General features: G+C 36.2%; 1 protein-coding gene across 5 annotated transcripts in view; it reads right to left on the bottom strand.

Annotated features, from left to right (window-relative positions):
- Positions 1-21295, bottom strand: part of LOC127018465 (neurabin-1-like) — a 43631-nt gene that overhangs the window by 10848 nt on the left and 11488 nt on the right. For 3 of the 5 annotated variants that reach the window (XM_050900081.1, XM_050900080.1, XM_050900084.1), the window contains exons 3-16: positions 17901-18033; positions 17282-17402; positions 16658-16762; positions 16363-16483; positions 15744-15887; positions 13829-13882; positions 11804-12033; positions 10041-10137; positions 9771-9960; positions 8812-8963; positions 7657-7990; positions 4727-4814; positions 2652-2723; positions 1888-2083 (exon numbers count right to left, since the gene is read on the bottom strand). In XM_050900081.1, the coding sequence (XP_050756038.1) occupies positions 1888-2083; positions 2652-2723; positions 4727-4814; positions 7657-7990; positions 8812-8963; positions 9771-9960; positions 10041-10137; positions 11804-12033; positions 13829-13882; positions 15744-15887; positions 16363-16483; positions 16658-16762; positions 17282-17402; positions 17901-18033 (2037 nt within the window). The remainder of the gene's footprint in view (positions 1-1887; positions 2084-2651; positions 2724-4726; positions 4815-7656; positions 7991-8811; positions 8964-9770; positions 9961-10040; positions 10138-11803; positions 12034-13828; positions 13883-15743; positions 15888-16362; positions 16484-16657; positions 16763-17281; positions 17403-17900; positions 18034-21295) is intronic. The other 2 variants (XM_050900082.1, XM_050900085.1) reach the window with 1 other exon arrangement.

Genomic DNA, 21295 nt, shown 5'->3' with positions numbered 1-21295 from the left:
TGCAACTGGCATTAAGGAAAAGAAAAGAGCAGCAAGGAGCAATTACATACTGGAGCATGAGAAGGAAACAAAAAATAAAGCAGTAGGCAAGAAACCAGCTGGAAGGTTAAAGTAATAATCAACTTGGATAAAGTACACAATGATGAGAAGAAAAGGCTATTATTTCAGGGCAACGTGGAAAGGAAGAGAGCACCCAATCTGGTAAGATCTATACCTTTTTGATTGCCAAAAAAGTGTCTATATAAACACATTAAGGGGTGCTTAAGCACATTATGAGTGCTTATAGTAGAAATGCAGCAGTGGGATTTTTACTGTGCTCAGAAAAATTATTTGAATCAGACAGAAAGGAAGAATGAAGGAGGGACAAATGGGTTCTTCTGAACCAATGACTGAAAGCTAAACCACTGAATGTCTATACAGAAGACATCTCTTCACAGCTTTGCTACAGCCTACTAAGAGATCAACCATGCATTCCTATTTAATCAAAAATTGTACCAAAGTGTATGCGTATCCCCTTCAACATGGATCTTGCAGTCCCAAGATCCTCGGGTTATTTACAGAAACACCTTTTGGCCACTACATGCTTCAACAGAACCAAACAATGCAGGAGCTGTAAACACAAAAGACTGACACACACTGGACAGTATTCTGTAAAGTGTTGTTCTACTTCAGAGATTAAAAAGTTCCTACTCTTCTTAAGTTCCTGTGTTACAGTAAGGTATTGTATGGTTCTAAAACCACTTTCTGTATTTTTTACAAACTATGTATGCAGACAGCTTAATCCTGTCACAGGGACTGTAAATTCACACTAAGAAAACAAAAGGTAACTTAAAAAAAAAAAAAAGTATTGTAACAGCATTTTAGTGCACTCAGCATCTGGAAACATGGAAAGCCAACTTGTTACCTGCCATCTATGCAAAATATCAGTGACTTCATTGACTACAACTCAGCAATTTTCTCTGCTAGATTTGTAACTCATTTCTCTCTAATAACACAGAGGAAAAGGAAAAAGTGAAAGGGTATTTTAGACAACCAAAGTGAAGAAAAAGTGTGAAACTCAAGAATAAACCTAGCTTATGAGGTTACTCAAATAGCTACAATTTTGAATCTGACAAAATCCAAAGGAAACAAGAATGAAGGTAAGTTAACAAGATTGTTAGTCTTACATCAAAATGTTTTAACAAAATATTTAGACAGCGCATACATTAAACTTCTTTTTACAGCCATTTCTTTCAAATAGTTTAAACTGTAAAGATGGTAACTTTATGGTTATAGACTGAACTGTGTAGCCTCACTTGTAAGATCTGATTAAAAGGCTTTAAATTATTAGAACATTATCAGTTACTTAGAAGTAGTTTCCTAGAAGAGAGAGTGTTCTACAGATCTGTCTCTTGGATTTCAATACTAAATTTGGTAATGAAAACCGGGATGCTATCTTCATCCACCTGTCTGGTACTCCATCCTTACATACCAGTATGGTAAGAACTGGTTGGTGAACTGCCTGGGAAGCTGACCTCTATTTATTCACACTTCCTCCAAGGATTAGACTGTATTAGACAGGGAAACAGATTTGGCTTTTAAGACTATACTGTCCTGAAGCTAGCATTACTTTCAGTGTTATAAACCAGTGAAAAAACATGCTCTGTGATTGCTCCTTAGATGCTACTTCAGCTGAATAGCCTCCACTGATGCTTCAACTGAACAGGAGGGCATGGGAGCACTCACACAGTTTCTGCTTTTGAGGGCTATAAAGTCTCAAACTTCTGCAGCAACGTTTGTAAGAGGTGATGTGGTCAAGGACTAAGGCGCTTCCACATACTAAGCACTGATGTTACTTTATCAAGATGCAACGCTTAAATATTCAAAGCACAAATTAGTCATCTTTACCTTGCTTCGGTTTTTCTCTTGACCGTGTTCACAACTGTCCTGCCCGCTCTGAGTAACGTGCAGGCTGCTACTAGAAACGTGAGGCTCTTTGTGGCTGTCTCCAAACCAGGAGAAAGGCATGCAAGTAGGAACAGGGGAATCTGAATCTGATGCAGACAGATTGTTGCCAGAGTCATCCAACAGTTCTCGGGAACCTCTGAAATAAGTAGATTAAATTGTGTTTGAACAACAGCAAAAAAACCCACCCCACCCCCCAAACACACAAACCCTCAAAAACCAACAAACTCAAAACACACACCACTCATTTTTACTCATTTCACAGCACAATTGATATTTAAAATGAAAACTGATACTTGCCTTGAAATATCCATGCAAAATAATTTGAGTTATTGAACAACACAAGTTTAAGAGCTTTTGCAGTATTTCACACAATTTAACAATTTCAAATAATTTGCTAAATTTACTCAACATTCACCTTCCTAAGCAAAATACAGTTTTTATATTTAAGAAAGGGCATGCGTTAATCTTATGAGCCACTTTAAAATGTAACCCTGCTTTACTGTTTCCTCTATACTATCCTATGTATTTCTCTTATTTCATAAGATTAGAAGCTCATCTCCACATCATTATATTAATCTTCACAGAATTTTGCCATTGTTATACTTGAATGTACTTTAAGATCAAACAGTAATGATAGTTTTAAAGAAATTCTTAGGTTAAAAATTTTAGGAATGTGGCATGTATGTATTAAACAAAACAAGTACCTGCTATCCAGAGAGCCTCTTAGATTTTCTTTTTCTTGTTTCTTGCCCTTGCCCCCAGATTTCCGTAATCCACTGAAGTGAAACATAGTTTTCATAAAGCATTTACATTTACACAGTGCAACTTTTTTTTTAATCAGCAAGCTAGTTTTTACATTGATTTCAACAGTTACAAAAAGCCACATTTACATTGTTACACAGAGCACGATTTTGCAGATTATGCATGCAATTAAAGAAGTACTATCATTCATATTTTATTTAAGAACCATAACAGAATCATGAAAGTACCTTTCAAAGATCACATATAATCAAAATAAACACAGAAAATGCCCAAAGAAACTTAGCATACAGTGGATACAACCAATAGGAAGAACAGTTTTATTGCTACATAAATGTTGGTATGTGTGTTGGATTTGTGTGGTGGGGTTTTCATAGCATGGGAGGGGCTACAGGGGTGGCTCCTGTGAGAAGCTGCTAGAAGCTTCCCCAGTTCCAAGTTGGACCCGCCGCTGGCCAAGGCCGAGTCAGTGAGCGACGGCGGTAGCACCTCTGGGATAACATAGTTAAGGGGGAAAAAAAGACTGCTGGGAAAAAACCTGCAGTGGAGAGAGGAGTGGGATGTGAGAGAAACAGCCATGCAGACGCCGAGGTCAGTGAAGAAGGCGAGGGAGGAGGTGCGCCGGAGCAGAGATTCCCCTGCAGCCTGTGGAGGACCCCACGCCGGAGCAGGCGGCTGGGCCTGGAGAAGCCCATGACTCCGTGGGAAAGCCCACGCTGGAGCAGTTTGCGGAGGACTGCAGTGCGTGGAAGGGACTCGAGTTGGAGAAACTCATGGAGGGCTGACCCCCGTGAGAGGGACCCCATGCTGGAGCAGGGGAAGAGCGTGAGGAGTCCTCCCTGTGAGGAGGAAGGAGCGGCAGAGAATGTGGGATGAACTGACCGCAACCCCCCATTCCCGTCCCCCTGCACCACTGCAGGGGGAGGAGGTAGAGGAATCGGGAGCAAAGCTGAGCCCGGGAAGAAGGGAGGGGTGGGAGGAAGGTGTGTTTCTAAGATATGGTTCTGTTTCTCATTGTCCTACTCTGGTTTGATTGGTGGCAAATTGAGTTGGTTTCTTTTTCCCCAGGTCGAGTCTGTTTTGCCTGTGGCCATGGCTGGGGAGTGATCCCTCCCTGTCCTTGATTCGACTCACAAGCCTTTCGTTGTGTTTTCTCCTCCCCATCCCACCGGGGGGGGGGGGGAGGAGTGAGCGACCCGACGCATGGTGCTTTGTTGCTGGATGGGCCTAAACCATGACAATATGCAATGCAGAGTGACTTGAACTAAGTCAATAACTACATTGTCTGCATGTGAAATAAGTTATCATTTTTACATTGCATATTACAATTTATTTGTTGCAGTACCAGTCTGAGTCTTCGATGTTAGCTGGCTTCAACAAGCTTTATACCTGGCTCCAAAGGAGCAAGGCTTATTGCAAAATATAGCAACTCTTCTCTCAAATCCCCAGAGTTCAGTTACCACACTGCATTTCCAGATAACATGCAGCTTACACTTTTGTTTCACCCCTGTTCGCAATCTCATCTTCTAAATGAAATTCAGAAATCCACTCATCACTGCTGCCCACCTCCAAGAAACAGTTCAGTAAGCAGCTACTATAGCCAAACCCTATGTAACAACACCTCTACTGTAGAACGCATTAAGGCAAGACAGGTATCTATTTTAGACTGTAACACCAGCAGGACATAACATTAGAGTCTAGGCTCCAACAATATTTTGGCATAAAACTGCACATGGATTTGCAGTTTAATTCACAGATAAATTGTGTATTCAGATAAAACCTGAAGAACCTCAAGAAATTCTTTGAGGGAAAAAAGTATAGATAAATCAAATCAAAATGTAGTAGAAACATGAATGCAACTTTACGAATTCAAGATGAAAAAGACTCTGTCCAGTGTTGTTGCTATGAAGTAGCATTACTGGATTTCCTCAACTTTTTTTTTTAATTTAGAGAACATGATATTCTCCAAAAGAAACACTGAAAACCATTTATTTCCAAAAGAACACAAGTAAAATCTTACCCAAAATCTGGAAATCTCCTTTTGGACTTCCCTGATGATGTTCCTTCATTTGTTTCTACTGTCCTGTCTTCATTTTTCTTTTCTTCTGCTTTTCATAGAGGAGTGAAAAATAAAAATGTTGTTCTAAAAATACTTGCAAGTTTCAAGTACTGATGATGATACTTGTAAGTAAATAAGATACTAAAACCTGAGTGTTAAAATTCACATTCCCTGAGTAACAGTGTGAAAATTCACATTCACACATACAGATACCAGCTGAAAATACTACAGCCATATCAATATAAGTTATTCTCTATGGCATCTTCCCATCATTCTGGCTGTGCTGTACCATTGAAAAATGGCAACACAACAGTTCCTTATGACTGATCAAAAATATTGCTTTTGATAAACAGTAATTCTATACTGTCTACAGAAAGATCAAACCACAGTACTTTGCTTCAATGAATTACAAACAAAAGATAGTTTAAGATAGGTTTAGAAAAAAGTACCTCTTTCTTTTGCAAAATGTCAACTTCAAAATACACCAACTAGATAACCAGTATAAGACGCATGAAAGAAACTCAGTTTTAAAGCAACAGTTGAGCAAGTACAGCATTTAATCGTCCTTTATTATGCTTGAAGTATTATAAGATATTCCTTTTGCATTTTTTCTGGTTCAGTAGCTAGTCCAGGCTAGCTACTTGGAACACGGGCTACGTATGCAAGCTGCTAGCTCCAGAAAGTGTGCCTAACCAACATGATAGTCAGTACCTGGAGAGCAGACAGATCCTAAACAAGCTGAGTTTCTTGGAAACAGTATACAAACTGTGACTATTCTAAAGAAGTAATTGGGACTTTGAAGCTCCTCCAAGACTGTGGTATTTTCAAAACTGGAATACAACTTGCTAGGATCCAATTTTTCACCAGAGGGAGCATGTTCAATTCCAACTGCTCAATTATTAAGTGAAATTAACTGACAAACTTAAGCATCAAACTACCTCTTCCCAATGGATTGTGACAGATTACTGCAAATCCTGAATGTACTTCCTTCTAAATTCTCAGGCTACTAGAATTTTTTTTTTTTTTTAAAGTAATTGAAGTATGTTTCATATTGCAAATCAGGTGTGTCATATCTAGGCTGCCTATGAAAGAGATGCAGTCTGCTTTTTGTGAGACAAAGTAGGTTTTAAGCTCTGCCTTCAAGACAACTCCTGACATGAAGTAATGTACACAGATGCCTTCAAGGATCATAAAAACCAAAAATCATTACTACACAAAACTGAGGACAACTCCCCACCAACCCCATCAGCTAATAATCCTTCCTGAAACATATAATGGTTATCTCAAAGTTTACATGCTGAATGGTCAGGCTAGTCAGGAGTTTTTCCCTTTTTTTTTTTTTTTTTGGCATATCTGATCAGTAGTTTCTGATCAACATCAGAACTTTATCTAATTAGTTAACCACTCTTTCTAAACATGTAACATCCAATAAATTATAACTACCAGTTAAACTGGTTATTTTTCCTGTCAACTTAAATACAAAACCAGAAGAATTAATTTTGACATTTGTTTCCACCTCTCTATTTTAAGAAAAGAGGTAATTTCTAAAACACAGTACAATAGGTTAAAATACAGACTGATACATGAATGGGAAGGTAATAGAAAGGATTATTTCAATGAAATAATAGGTAGACATTTAAATACCGTTAGAAAGCAACAATCTAGCAGAAAGTAGCATTTAGTGTCATTTTGCGTACAAAGAGCAAGCTTTCAATACTAATCCTCATCTCTGATGTACTGCTACAATTAGCTCTTCCAGTGACTCTGCCAATTTTAAGAAAATGTTTGCAATGCTTCAGCCATCACAAAAAATTTATAGAAAAGAAAGCAAAATCACTTATATATTAGGTACTTGTTTTCATGAGTTTTTTTTAGAAAACAAACAAAACAAACAGAAGCTGGGGTAGAGACTATTTTTGTTTAAGACTTTACAGAAACACATAGAATGAGGAGAGTATAAAACAAATTCTGTTTTCAGGGTATTAAAAGAAAGGTTTTGTACGAGCTGTACAGAAAAGACAGCCAGTATAATCCGCCTTTATATATTGTGCTAGCTGACTGAAGGAAATATTAAGCATTTAAAATATTTTATCTGATCCATTTTTCAATTATTCATAAGAAAAAAAGCCAAATATTTCTATCAAATAATGATGAGTAGTGATGAGGCTGATTATAATACCTCTAACTTTTTCCTAGTGAGAAATATCCTAAGAGGGCAAGATGACTAATGCAGTAATTCCCATAACATTCAGAATCCGTATCTTGTTTAAACACCTGGATAACATCTGGAAGCACAAAGCCAACACTGAGTTTGTCTGGGAATCGGGAAATCAGTCAAACTTACTCTCCGATACACTGCCACTTATGAGGCTAGTGTTTTGCAGAAATGTGTTAGGACCTTTACTGATTATCCACAGTCAATGACTTAGCTCCCCTCTAGCTTATGTGAAGGCAACCATTTAGACTCTCTAGATTTATAGGTTTGAGCTTTTACCAAACCGACTTCGACCTATTCCTTTCTGTAACTGTTTAATTGAAACAGCATTTATTCTGCAGGCACCTTTTAGATTCTTGGCCCTATAAATTCTTTTAGGAATGTTGAGTTTTTGTAGAAATTTGGTAACTAACTTGTTGCAGATGAAGGAATTAAAAGATAGATAAGAATATTTCAGAACATACTACTGTTGTATCAAGATTTTTCAGTAAGTAAAAATAGAATACAGTGAACTTGCATACTTTTTTTGCTAACTTCAAAACTTCCTGAAGAGTTAAGAAGCGGTTTTAGAACAGGTAATTAGTTTTGTAGTCAATTCATTTTCCCTCAAAGTAGTAAAGTTTTCAATATTCATTTACATCTAAAATCTGTAATACTTTAAACCCTTAAGTCTTACCCTTGGCTTCTTTTCCTTTCCCTTTTGCTTCTCTTTGCTTAACATTCTTGGGATACCCTTGAGGAGAATTTGGAGCCATCTCTTCAGGAGGAGGTGAACGAGTGGTGGTTGTGCTATTTTCGTTGTTTGGTTTGTGTACTGGAGAAGAGTGTGTGGAAGCAGAAGGACTTGACTCTAGAGGACTTTCTGTGCTTTCTGTTTGTTCAGGCTTTTCACTCTTTCGATCTGTGTCATCCAGACACAGGAGAGTTAATTTTTCACTTGTTTCTACGGTCTTAGTTAGGTATACAGTGGAAAGTTCTCTGCTGAGAACAGTATCTTCTGAGTTCTCATCCTTCAACAAATTCAAAAGTTATTTTATGATAAGCATGACATATAATCATTAACTATCTGATCTTTTACCAGAATATAAGGATATGCTGTGCTACACACAAACTTCCTCAGTTCAGAAAATTTTAACTTAATCACTTGTAGATACCATATAAATCACATGAAACTGATTTTATAGGCTTTCCTTTATCCACCCCTATACAGATCTTTCTGCACATCCCAAATCATCTTTCTCTAGCCAAGTCAGAAACGTTCGGGTACATCTTAGCCATTCCAATTCAAGGCAACCACTTTTCAGTCTAACTGAAGTAGTTCAATCTTCTCCCTCTATGACAGGCTCTCTCATATACCAACTATATACACCTCAATTCTTCAACTGTTTTCCAGAGACATGCTAGAACATTTTACTGGTATACTTCTTGTGGACTTAAATGATTATTTATGGAATAATGAAGCAGTTCAGAAGTGTTTAGTTTTTGAAGAAATTTGGTAACTAAATTGCTTCAGATGGAGGAATTACAAGATAGATAAGCATATTTCACAATATACCACTGTCACTATATTAAAATCTTTCAGTAAGTAGAAGTGGAATACAACAAGCTTGCATACTTTGCTAACTTCAAATTAACTGTGCCACAAAGAACATGTCAGAGATCACAGATGTGGTATGAACCCGAACAGGGTTTTTCACTTGATACAGCATGAAAATACGATGCTTTAGCAGAGTCTGAATGAAGCACGGACAACACTTACAATTGCAAATACAGATAAAACTGAACATACATTCAGGCTCCTGAATGCATAATTATCTACTGATATCGGTACCTGTAGATTTGCAGTCTGTTGTCCAGCCCCAAGAGATTCTTTCAGCTTTGATCGAGAAGGTGGCTGGCGTTTTACTTTCAAAGCAAGCTGAGCTTTTGCTTTGTGGGCACTGGTATCTAATCTGGGAGTATCCCCAACAAAAGCATCAAAATCTGCAACAAATATGTACTTCTTAAAAAAAGAAACAACATGGTAGGCAAGTTCTCCAACCCACTGTCCAGAAAAATATTCAGAAGTTAAATCAGAATTATTCTACTTGTTAACCATTACTACATGAAAACACTGTTTTGTATAATACTACAGTATTTTAACATATTGTGATAGCAATTTCTATTTACTTTGAAATATATTTCTACCCAATTTCTTCAATTAAAAAAAATAAAATCCATCAGGATATAATTGTATTATGGCTTGAAAACTGACTTTTATTCTCAAATAGATGAGAATTTGTGCCCATAATGTACTTTCCTATCCTTGTTCTTTAAGATAGAAACTCTTTACAAAGTACATAAGCATCTACCAAATCTTTTAAAAATATGCTTCTCATTTGAACCACCATCTGATATTTTATAACATTTTGGGCATAAAATTACAAGAAAAATAAAAAAAAAATCATAGCAAGTTCTGGTGTAAACCATAGCTTAAGATCAATGGGATTTTAACTGACGTATCTCAGTGTTTTAGTCCCACTAACATTATTGGTTTCACTAATAGAGAATCTGAGGAACAGTGAAGATGAATCTCTCTCCATCTATCTCATCTTTCCCACAGCATTTAAGAAATACATTACTACAATACTGAAAATGTTGGAGGACCTAAACAAAGATATCCACACTGGCTCAGGTCAAACATTTACCCAGTCAGTAGGAAACACTTCTTTTAACAACAAAAAACCACTATACATATAACTCCTCCTAATTTTTGTTAAATGCAAATCAAAGATCCTACAACCTACTTACCAGAAATTAACATATCTGAAGAATTTAGTCTTTCTTCTATTGATTCTGTTTCTTTTTCATTTTCTTCTCTTATCTTTGACTGTTCATTATATTGGCCTGGACTTTGACAGCCATCTTCCAATAAATTACCACCTCCAAACATATATGGCATTCTCTCATATACTTCTAATTTACTTTCAAGCTCTGAAATCTGCAAGAATTTAAATTCAGAAGTGAGATACAACTCTCCAAGAATGCAGAAGTTTACTTCAAAATATAATACTGCTTTACTTTTTCCTGATATATTTTCAGCTGTTCTGCATATTTCTGGTCTCTCTCTTCAAGTAGCCTTGAATGATCCTCTTCTTTTTTCATAAATTCTATTTCTCTGGTGAAAGAAATATATACATATATATGAAACAGTAATACACAGAAATGTAGAAAAATACATAAAATAGAAATATGCACAGTTGCATTTACTAAAAAGCATTCTGTTAGTAAACGTTGAAAAAAAAAATCAGTCTGTAAGGTGTAACTGATTCATTAATCTTGTAATGTCACAAAATGACCTATGTATTTGTATGGTTCTACTGTCTTCAAAAGAAAATACATTATGACACTACAATTTACTCTGGGCTGAAAAAGGATGTGTTGCAACACTTCTACAAAGTTACAACCATCTCTCTACCTTTAAAAGTGGCAAGTTGCATATACATTTAAAGCGTGAAATATGTGCATAACTCCAATCATTACATCTTACTCTCTTCCACAAAGATACATGCACACACAGTATTTTGCTTCCAAAAGCTATGGTAAAATTCTTTGTAGGAAAATAAATTGCATTTCAAGTTTCTACTTGGTTCATCCTACAGAAATTGCAATGGCTGAGTTTTACAAAAAGAAACAATGATTACAAGAAGGAAACAAAAATAAAAGCTGCTTTTTCCTGCAAGTCAGATGGAATAACATACAAAAACAGAAAATAAGGGTTGAACATCTACACAAAACGCAAAAGCTTCAGGGACAGATAAAGGAGTAGCGGGAATTTGCTAAACAGCAAGGAAATGGAAACTAGCATGTTAGCAGTCATCTTAACGTACTTTTGAACTTCCATGCAGATAAGCTTGGGAGGAGAGGGGAAAGGAGACCTTTAAAAAGCTCAAACAGCACAAAAACGCACTGTGAAAAGTAACATTTCTGGATGTGGACTACAGAGCAAAAGATTATGCAAACTGCCTTTAAAAATAAGTAGCAAGTGGAGAAATTGGGGACAAGAGAATTAAATGCTTACAGTAACTATGAAAAGCAACAGTTGTGTTCTGCATTATCAAGACACTTCTACAAGTATTTTGCAATTAGCTCTTGTTTAGCTAAGAGGAAAGAAGGCAGAACAAATAGACACAGCTGCATGACAACAGTGTTTCAGTCCTACACACAGGTGCATCTAATAAGCAGTAGTACCTCCACTAAAAACCCAAACCTGTTAACAGATTGAAGATACTGTTTTCATGCTGCCATTTTGATGGGCTAGATACATATCCCAAACTCTTATTTTTTCTCAGAATTCCTTTTACTCCCCCTACAAGATATAACTCCTAAGTCAGACTGAATCACACATATCTGGCTCTTACTATACATCCTTTGATGCCTACTCTATCTGGAACATTTAAGTTGGTCAAAGCTAGAGAGTATTTCACAAAGAGCAAAAGGTATTGCCAAATACCTCATGCCAAACTTCAAGTAGTCCTTCCAAAAGTATAGACGTATTACAGCTTCTCAACTAAGTTGTTTTAAAAATTTGTTATTGAAATATTAGATCATTTTTCCTAAGCTTAGAATCAAATGCAGCAGCAAAATTTTTGGAGAACCTTTCCAGAAGCTGGTGATTTAAGGTATGGAAGAATTCAGCATGTAGAGCCCACTGCTTCCCTAAACTCTGACAAATGAAAAGAAAGTGTGTTAAGCAAATCCTAACCCTAGGTATTGTCAGTTTTCCCCATAATGTACAAAACATACAAGCAAGAAATAGAGACCTGGTATTTTGGGGTACTTACTTTTGTTGGTAATCTTTAAGCAATTTCTTGGCCTTGTTGTATTTCTTCTCAAGGGCATCACATTGTTCTTGAGTTTCTTTAAGATGCTCATTTACTGTTTTGCATAAACTCTGTGCCTCTAACCAGTAGGTCTCTAACTTTTTAATTTTCTCTTTGCTTTCGTCTAAGTTTTGCTGAAGTTGGGCTCGACTCAGTTTCCATTCATTTTTTTCTGCTTCAACAATTTTTAACTGAAAAGATGAATACTTAAGGAATTAATCTACACTAAAAGATGAAATAAAAACCAGTTGTTTATACATGTTTAAGTAGAGAACAGCTAATAACAATTAAATACTTATCAGTAATATTAAAACAAGACACTGAACTTTTAAAGAAATCGTATCAACTCTTCCAACCCTTGCTAATCCAAGTAAGTTTAGAACTCAAACCCAGGAGTCTTTTCCTACTTCCTCATTAGTATTGCTTCTTTTTGAAGAGATAAAATGAATAAGACCTTTATTGTTAGCTTATGTTGACTTGTTCAAGATCTCACCATCTCTTAATACCTCTGGAGAGGCCTATTTTGATTACTTTCAAGGGCAACTGGAGATACAGAATCTTAACCTGTGTAAGATAAGCTCCCTGTCCTACTACTTTGTTACCAACAGCTTTTTGAATAAAACTAATGAGACCAGTTGGTCTTCCCTGGTACTTTATAAGACATTGGTCTTCCTAATAAATTATGATATACCCACGGTTTGCTTTCCTGGGGCTAGTGTATAAAAACATCAAACATTCCCTCAACAAAGGAGAGGGATGGGGCCCCTTCAGCTTGACAGCAGCCATATTATAAAGGGAATGTTAACATGTGAAGTTCTCCAGGCCTTGGAGGAGTGAGCAGGCAGGATACCACTTAGTTTGTCCATGCCTCCTTCTTTGGGGACACCATTTACACTGAGGAAATCACTGCTTTTGAAGGCAGTTAAGATCACCTGCTGATGGAACAGAGATGTTGAAAGGACCAAGAATTTCTTGAATTAAAAATGGGGCAGTAAGTTGTACTAACGCAAACATTTTTAACAGCTTTTTAGCAATCAAGTTGGGCCAAATTTCAAGAATACTGCAAGGACGAGGAGCACTGTCAGAAATCAAAATCAGAACTATCATAAGAACACAAAGAAGTTTTGGCTGCCTTGCCTATCTACACTTCGAGCTCTGAACATTTGCAGAGTGCAAGAAAAACCCCAATAGATATTTTTATTCAAAATTATTGCAATCTGAAGCACTATCCCCTCCCCACTTGCTACCCGCCCCCAGCAATGTGCTGCAACTTGTCCTAGGGTACACATTTCTCAACACAGAAGGGCAACGGAATAAAAGAAGCTGCTCACCTACAACAAATATTTCCAGAAAAAGGCCATACACAGATCTCCATCAGTGGCAAAAGCAGCAAAAAGAACAAGAAACCCTTTCTCAGAGAAAGCAGAAGTGTTGAACCAATCCTTACCAAAAAAAAAAAAAGCTGGAAAAAACTGACTCCCCAGAGCAGGTCAGAAATTTGAGGAGGGAAAGAGGGGAAACAAGGTAACAGAAATAACTTTCTGGTAACAGAATCAGCCACAAACCATTGTCTGTAAGTGCCAAATCTATACTCAAATAAGACAAGTTCTATCCACTGAAAATGTTCTCATATTTGTTTGGGAACTTGTTTCATACAGTACTCCACTATATTCAGTTCTGCTCTAAGCAGTAATACTGAAGCATTCATTTTATAATGGCACAGGGGGGATTTTGGTGTTGGATTTATTTTGTTTTGTGCGTGGGTTTTTTTTGTTTGTTTGGGTTTTTTTGTTTGTTTGTTTTGTTTTTTAATTTGAGCACAGCTCTTCAGCTTAGAGATGCCTGCCTAGCATAACACAGAGCACCTAGATCCTGAGGCCTAAATCAGATTGCTGCCTTCTGCATTCAGCCTATTCTTGGTAAAATTCATAGGTAGAAATAAAAAAAATACCCCCCCCCAAACAATAATATTCTTTGAAAACTTACTTTCTCCTTCAGTTGATTCACTTCAGCTATTGTTACTGCATGTTTTAATTGTAGCTGAAACAAACAAACAAAAAATTGTATGAGCACACACAAAGTGACACTTGAAATGCTAGTTTTAAGTATTTGTCCATGACGCTGCTCTTCCTCAAACCATTTTTATAGTAGCATAAAGTCAACTTAATTATGTCAATTACAGAAATGATTATGAGCTTTTATTAAAAAAAGTTGAACTCAAATTCAAACCAAAAAAGTTCCACAGTATTCTATTTGCTACAAAAATCAATACATGACCACCTATAGTCAAAAATCCCACATTGTTGTCTATACATTAAGAAAAGTGAGGAGGTTAAAATAATGTTTCAATGTGCCAGGAGAATGACAAGGCAGCAATGCACTTACAATGACAACTGGTACACAGAATCAAGTAAAAATTTAACAGCACTGAATATTTTTACTTATCAGCACTTACAAATAAACCTGCTGGCTTTGTTTTAAAATTAAGCCTTGTACTTTACACCACAAATCTTTCATAGGATTATTAGAAATAGGTAAAGGCTACACGTAAGCCAACTGTGAGGACTATCTTTAACACATCTTAAGAAAACAGCACACATACAAGTGCAAAAGCACATTTTTTTGACAACTGTTAGTTATTTCTTGTATCTCACTTTCCATCTGTAACCCTGGGGGGATTTTTTTTTTTTTTTTGGCAAGGCATAGTGCACCAAACACATTAAAACAAATGAATCCATAACTTTATTTAGATTATGCTAGTAACAGCATAGTAATGATTCTAGCTGAGAATTTAATTGTATCCCAAGTAAATATAGCGCTTATGAAAAGACGCTGTAGCCTGCTGCTATGCTTCCTAACCTAGAAAAACTGTAAATGTTCTCTAGTGATCGATAGCCTGAAATTTCAATTTCCTCAACAACATCATCAATGTTATCAAGAGAACAAACTTAAGGAGGTCTGCAAAATACCGGTCCTTTACAAAAATAAGCTGATGTATGCACAAATGGCATCTGACAAAACAGTTTCTTTACAGTATATTTTTCTCCTCCAGAGTGAAAATGACAGGGACTTAAATCTACCAAAGAAGCCCAGACCCCTAAATGCCAAAGACTGCACAACTGAAATCCCCGACTAAATTCCACAGACCTGAATAAAGCAAATATGCTCCTTTATAAAAACCTTGGGAAAAGGGAACCCAGTTTTCCAATTACGTTAAGTTGGGATTTACAGTCTGGAACACCCCATTGGGTTTACAAATTCATTACTTCCAAAAAATACATCATAAAAAAACCCCAGAACAGATCACCTGAAAAAAACCTCCAAGCCAAAACCATGCCTATCTACAGAATCAAGTGCTTTTATGTAGGCAGAGATTTCCCAGAAGACCTCAGGGACCAGAGCAAGAGATTAGATGTGTATTTCTTGTCTTCCTGAAGAACATCTAACCACAACACTCAAGACCATTCAGGATGGGCATACTTGGCCCCCCATGCTCCTCCCCGCAGCTAAAGCCATTCCACTATGCAGCAAATAAATGCAAAGTCCAATGGGCCAAAGAAGTACTAAGAGAAGCATCATATATATTTAATGCAATGTTCACACATCACAACAAGGAGGGAGGTGGTGTTGGGTTCTAATGCGTGTTTCCAAGGGCTTTTTTTAAAATTTAATTTAAATCAAAGGACCATTTAATATAACTATGTATAGGGAAGCTGGAATCAGAAAATTACAGAAGACCTACATTTCAAGGGACATTTACCAGAGAGATTTATTGGCAATGTTGGGAAAACAAACCCAAAACCACAATGAGGGGGACATGAAGGAAATTATAGCCAAATCTTACAAGGTTCAGACGCTCCCCAGTGCATCACAAAGAATATTTAAGAAACTGCTACCACACCTCTTTAAATTTAAGAAGAGACTGTGCTGAATCCATATCCAGTGGTAAACCAATATCTTCGTTTTCAGGAAGATCAAAAACTTCTACAGATTTTCCATGTAAATGTGACTCATATGTATCATCATCATCATCATAGTCATCATCCTGACAAAATGGGAAAATCATGACATTCTGTAACACACACTTTGCATTATGGTAGCAGCAATAACAAAAGCACACAGTCAAGGAATCCAAACAGTTGCAAAACTATTCTCAACTAGTTACTATTCCTTTTTAGTTTTATACCTATGATAAGTTTTAAAGACGACTTGCAAACACCTTCATCAAAGTTTCACAAAAGAGAGCTAAGTAAGACATGCACAAAACAATCACACACAGCTGATACTTAAAAATATCTTTTGGATTATTGATAAATTGGAAGTCTAGCACGTAGTGATAATCATGTGCCTTGACAATAGTAATGTATGAAGTTCGTATTTTCTGTTGCTCACAAGTTGCCTGTTTTATCCTTTGTTTGCTTCAATTTGATTCAAAAAACATTTATTCCATTTGCAGAAGTTTTTGCATGTAGCGGTAACCATGTACTTTTAAAAATATGCAAGTATGTATGATGTTTTACCTGCTCTGTATCATCATGAACATAGTGCTGCTCATACAGACATCTCTCTTGCTCTAACGTCTCACTAATGAGGCGGGCTACTTCACTCTGAGTCCCTGGCTTCTCTCTCCCAATCAGAAATCTAGAGAAGAAAAACAAATTACCTTGCAGCAAAAAGCTTAAAATATGCTTAAGAAATTAGTTTGCCATAGTGTTGCCTTCAACGTCTTTGTAAAACTTTCAGATTATAGTTTTGTATTCTCCATCAATGAAAAATGACAAAAGGAAAGTATTATTTCATAGAAAACATACGTACCTCACTGTGCCTTTGGTGTTTTTTAATACTGTGGCTGCAAAGAACTGAGTAACTCCCACTAGACTTATGCCATCAACCTCAACAATCTGATCATTTACTTGAATTCTGCAAAATAAATAAATGCTTAGCTATCAGTTCAACAAAAATATTTTGGCTTGACAGATTTCTGACATGGCAAGTATCACTTAAAACTCACTAGTATTTATAATGAAAAATTCTGAGTCCCAAGAAATTCACTGCTTAAAAACAATCTCCTGATCCTCAGTTACTATGCAGACCACCAATTAAAATTTACACAGTATTTGCCTTGATATTTTTTACACTATTTACACAGTGATTGGTGTCCTGGGGTGTCAACATGATTTTGTGGCACTTTTACACATGGGCACATTCTAAGCTTTTCTTATATATGTTGGAAGCATATCTACACTTATTTTGCAAAAATGTCCTATATTATATGAAAACCCTGTTTTTAAAAAAATTAACATAAAGCAGGAATGTAATATTTATTCAGCTGCATTCAGCTTTTGTACTTTTATTCACAGTATTTAGCATATGCAATGAAAACGATTGGGCTCAGTTAGAAATTTGTAAAAAGCATAATCAATTCAATGAAAAACTCACCGTCCATCTCTCTGAGCAGCTCCACCATCTGTTATTGTTTTTACAAAAATACCTAGTTTTTCCAGTCCCTGATCAGCACCAACTCCCATTCCAATAATACTGATGCCCAGACCACTGTCACCTAAGGGATTCAAAAATCTAACATTAGCCGCATAATACAAGATGTAACACTTAGCAGCAGTGAGCTGTTTCACAGCGTTCTAAGTCCTTCCACACAAGATACGAAAATTCACTTAAAAAAAAAAAAAAAGACAACAACAACATATTTTCTATCTAGATACTACTTAAAGCCTTTTTGTTCTGTAGTTATGACTGCCTGTTAGATTCAAAGCTTCATGGTATCTGGAGGAGATAGCAAGACTTATGAATTGTATATATTTTGGTGCAGATCTGTCACTCAGGAATATAGCCTTCCTAACTTCCATTAAGTATGACAATTTGCACTTAGTAGAGGCCTGTCCAGTTAACGTTCACTAAATTCAACAGAACTAGCCACAAATGAAAGCCTGAACACACATTCAAAAATTCAAGACCTAAATTCAGGGAAAATAGAGTTTAAAATTGTTTTATCTTTTGTGCACATAGTATCTCTTGCAAATGTTCAAGGTTTGATTTGCACCTTTTTCAATTTCCACAGGAAACACTTCCATTTTTTCCACCCTTTTCTCAAGTTCATACTCAGCTGAGGCTGCCACAGGGTCAACTTCTTCATTACGTCTATCATAGTCTTCATTTGAGTAAGTACTGAAAACCTAAGAAAGGTAACAGAAAACTTTTTTTAGTGCTTTCCCACCCCCTTCGAAACATGATATAATTGAAAGAAAAACAGTAAGGAAATTAAAGTGGCATTTTTAGAGATCCCATTTTCTAAACAACCATCAATTTCATAAATACTGCTGCTGTAAGACAGTTTCCAACTTGCACAGAAGTAACATTTTAGAAGTTTCAAAACAATTCCTTAAACACTTTTTGTGTTGTAAATGCACCAAATAGTTAAAAGAAATCAGTCAAGGAAATCAGTCATCTCCTCTTTGATATAGTGTGACTTGTTTTTTTAGGACTACATTCCCCCAAATCCTTCTTCCTCTCTTCTTCCCTCCCCCCACACCATCTGCCAATTGCAGTGCTTCAAACAGATGTAGTTTTCTGATTTTAGAAGGGAATCACACAGTTTCCCAGGAAAAGGAAATGCCTTGTTACATACATTACTATTTTTAGTAATCATTCCAGCTGAATTTCTGAACTGTTAAAAATAAAAGATAAACAAACAACATGAATTAAGACTGAAATCTAGAAAGGAAGAACGAGCTACATGTAACAGCGTTAATTTTACTTATCAGCATGTTCATTAATTGTATTTAAATTCATAAGTTAGAAAAAAAAGAAAAAATAATACACCACCTCCCATTTATCTGAAAAACAAGGTTTATCTGCTTAAGTTTTTGCAGGCACTCTGTGTTTTACTCAACATCACTGTAAGACAAAAAACAGTTACGGATTGCAGCTGCAGCAGCCATCTCCCTAACCAAGAACATGCAGTGCTGACACAAAGTTAATTTACACTAGCCTACTAAGTTTTTGCAACTTTTGCGTTTTCCCACTAAGACTACCTAGACAGGTAACTGCAATCATGTAAATAAGACAGAATTAACTGTAATTAGCTGTAATTAATATTTTCCCAGTGAATTTACATCCGCTAGTATATGGTGTTAGCTCTGCATGGCAGTAGGCTCAGACACAGGAAAACGGTTATTGAAAAAGATTACCAAAAAGCAACTAATATAACTCAGTATTTCCCACGGGGAGCTTACTGCTTCTCCTCCAGACTACAGCTGGAAGACAGTTTCACAAACTCTTCGCCAAATCCTGCAAAACAGCTACTCCAGAAACATGGCATGGCCATATAGCAGTCCAGTAAGTAAGCAAGATTAGATCCACTTGGCTGAAAGGGAAGGAAGAAACCCACTCTTGGAAGTCTTATGTTTCCCCCAATAAAAGAACCTTCCTGAAAAGTTGTTCTGCCTAAGTCTTGCATAAAGGTAAATAAACTAATAAATTCCTTTGGACTATCATCAGTGGGCAACAACTGGACACAGAAAGATGACAAGGGCTGCATTTACAGTATCTGTCTTCCATAAACTTGACAGAAAAATCTGCAAAATAGACAAAGAAAACCATCCAAATGGTCTCAAGTATCCTTACTCTATCACTATCAGAAAAAAGGTGGCCAAGTTCTTTAAATTAATCTCCCTTCCTACCTCCCCGAATCAGTAAATAGGATATGAAGCAGAAGCATTTCATGAAGCACTATTCTCCCTTTGGAACAAGACCAGTCTAGTTTGGTTCCTTTCCAGCCCAACAGAAAAATCAATCTCTCTAAAAACATAGTCAAGTTATAATAAGATGAATTTTAAACTAATAATAAAAAGGAAGTTCATGAGTGGACAAATTATAACTTATTAATGAGAATATTTGAGTTCTTGAGAACAAATCAAATACTGGGGCATGAAAAAAACCCCCAAGTTTGCTTATTTATAAGTGTACATATGATCTAGTATTAATAATATGACTAAAATGTTAAAGATCACTAACTATCAAATGGCTGAATGAGCAAAATGTGGAGAATGGTAGTAGTTAATTTTGGAGACACTGACAACTGTATTTTCTTGATTCTTTATAACTCAGTGGTCCAACTCACAAAGCAGAAGATCCAAGTAGTCACTATTTACTGAAGAATGACATTAGCGAAGGGATGACCAGTTCCTTACACAACCATTTATAAAGCGCTGGAAATTTGGGGGAAGCAAAGTTGCACCATCATAACAGCATTACATATGCTACAAGTCTTAGGCTGCCAGCACTAAAATATCTCTGGAATTTCTAAAAATTATTAAATATTTTTCCAACTTGAAAATAATAGCATGGTACTTGAGAGTCTCATAGAATTTGCCCATTTTGACACAAAATTGATCATAGGAATTGATCATCTGCTGGGAGTGGATCACAGAATTTAAAATTAGTGGTGGCTTAGATTCCAGTGATGTTTATAATTGTTATTCATAAAATAGTAGCACAAACATATCTATGCAAATGAAGACTGCTAATATTTATGCACACTAGCTTTTTAAGAAAAACCTATCTGAAATCAATTCTGACTAACCCACTAAGAGAAAATTCATACTCTTCTCTTAAAGTGACAGATGGCAAGTGTGTGAGAACGTTTAGGTAATATTCTAAAATCTGTAACCTCACAATTAAGACAAAGATAGACCTGTTCAAAATAGTAGGAAACCCCCCCGACTTCAGAAAAATAATTGAGGAAAAAACATGAATTTACAAAGAATAGAGGAAAAGCAAAACTGATGTATAACCAGAAGCTAAACACTGCAATAACAAAAAGAAAAGCAAGAGCACACTAAGAAAACTACAGCCAAACAGTCAAGGGCAAAAGACAGAAATTTTTATTGTGTACATGTGGAATCATAACATGGTATTCATCTTTTATGAGATGGAAACAGTAAAATTGTTGATACTAATATAGAAAACACAGAACTACTAATCAAGTCGTTCTTGCCAAGTAGCAAAAGTAACATTAAACACAGTTAAAATGTGGATGATAAATAATATAAATTACAAGTTACACAGTTTAGAAGACTGATGAGAAAGCTAAACACAGTTCACCCCTGTGCTGTGCCTGGTAGTGTTTAGTCACTGAATCAAACACATTAGGGACAAAAGAAATTCTAATCTTACTATTTAGAAGCCACTGCTAGCCAGAGATCGTAAAACTATTAGTGTGCAAGTGATATTTTTAAAAGATATGCTTTAGCAAACACAAGTTATTGTCTCAACATAGGAGAAACCAGATGAATTTTACTGTGGAAACCATGTGAATTTTACAAGCCTTTTACCATAGCTTGTTATATATCCAGAAGGTTAACCTAACATTAATAACTTTCAGATCTTGTCAAGCTAATAAATGATGAAAAACCCTGCTATCTGAAAAAAGAATTT

This window comes from Gymnogyps californianus, chromosome 7 (genome assembly GCF_018139145.2).
Source record: "Gymnogyps californianus isolate 813 chromosome 7, ASM1813914v2, whole genome shotgun sequence".
NCBI lineage: Eukaryota > Metazoa > Chordata > Aves > Accipitriformes > Cathartidae > Gymnogyps > Gymnogyps californianus.
This window is presented reverse-complemented; position numbering and strand designations above follow the sequence as displayed.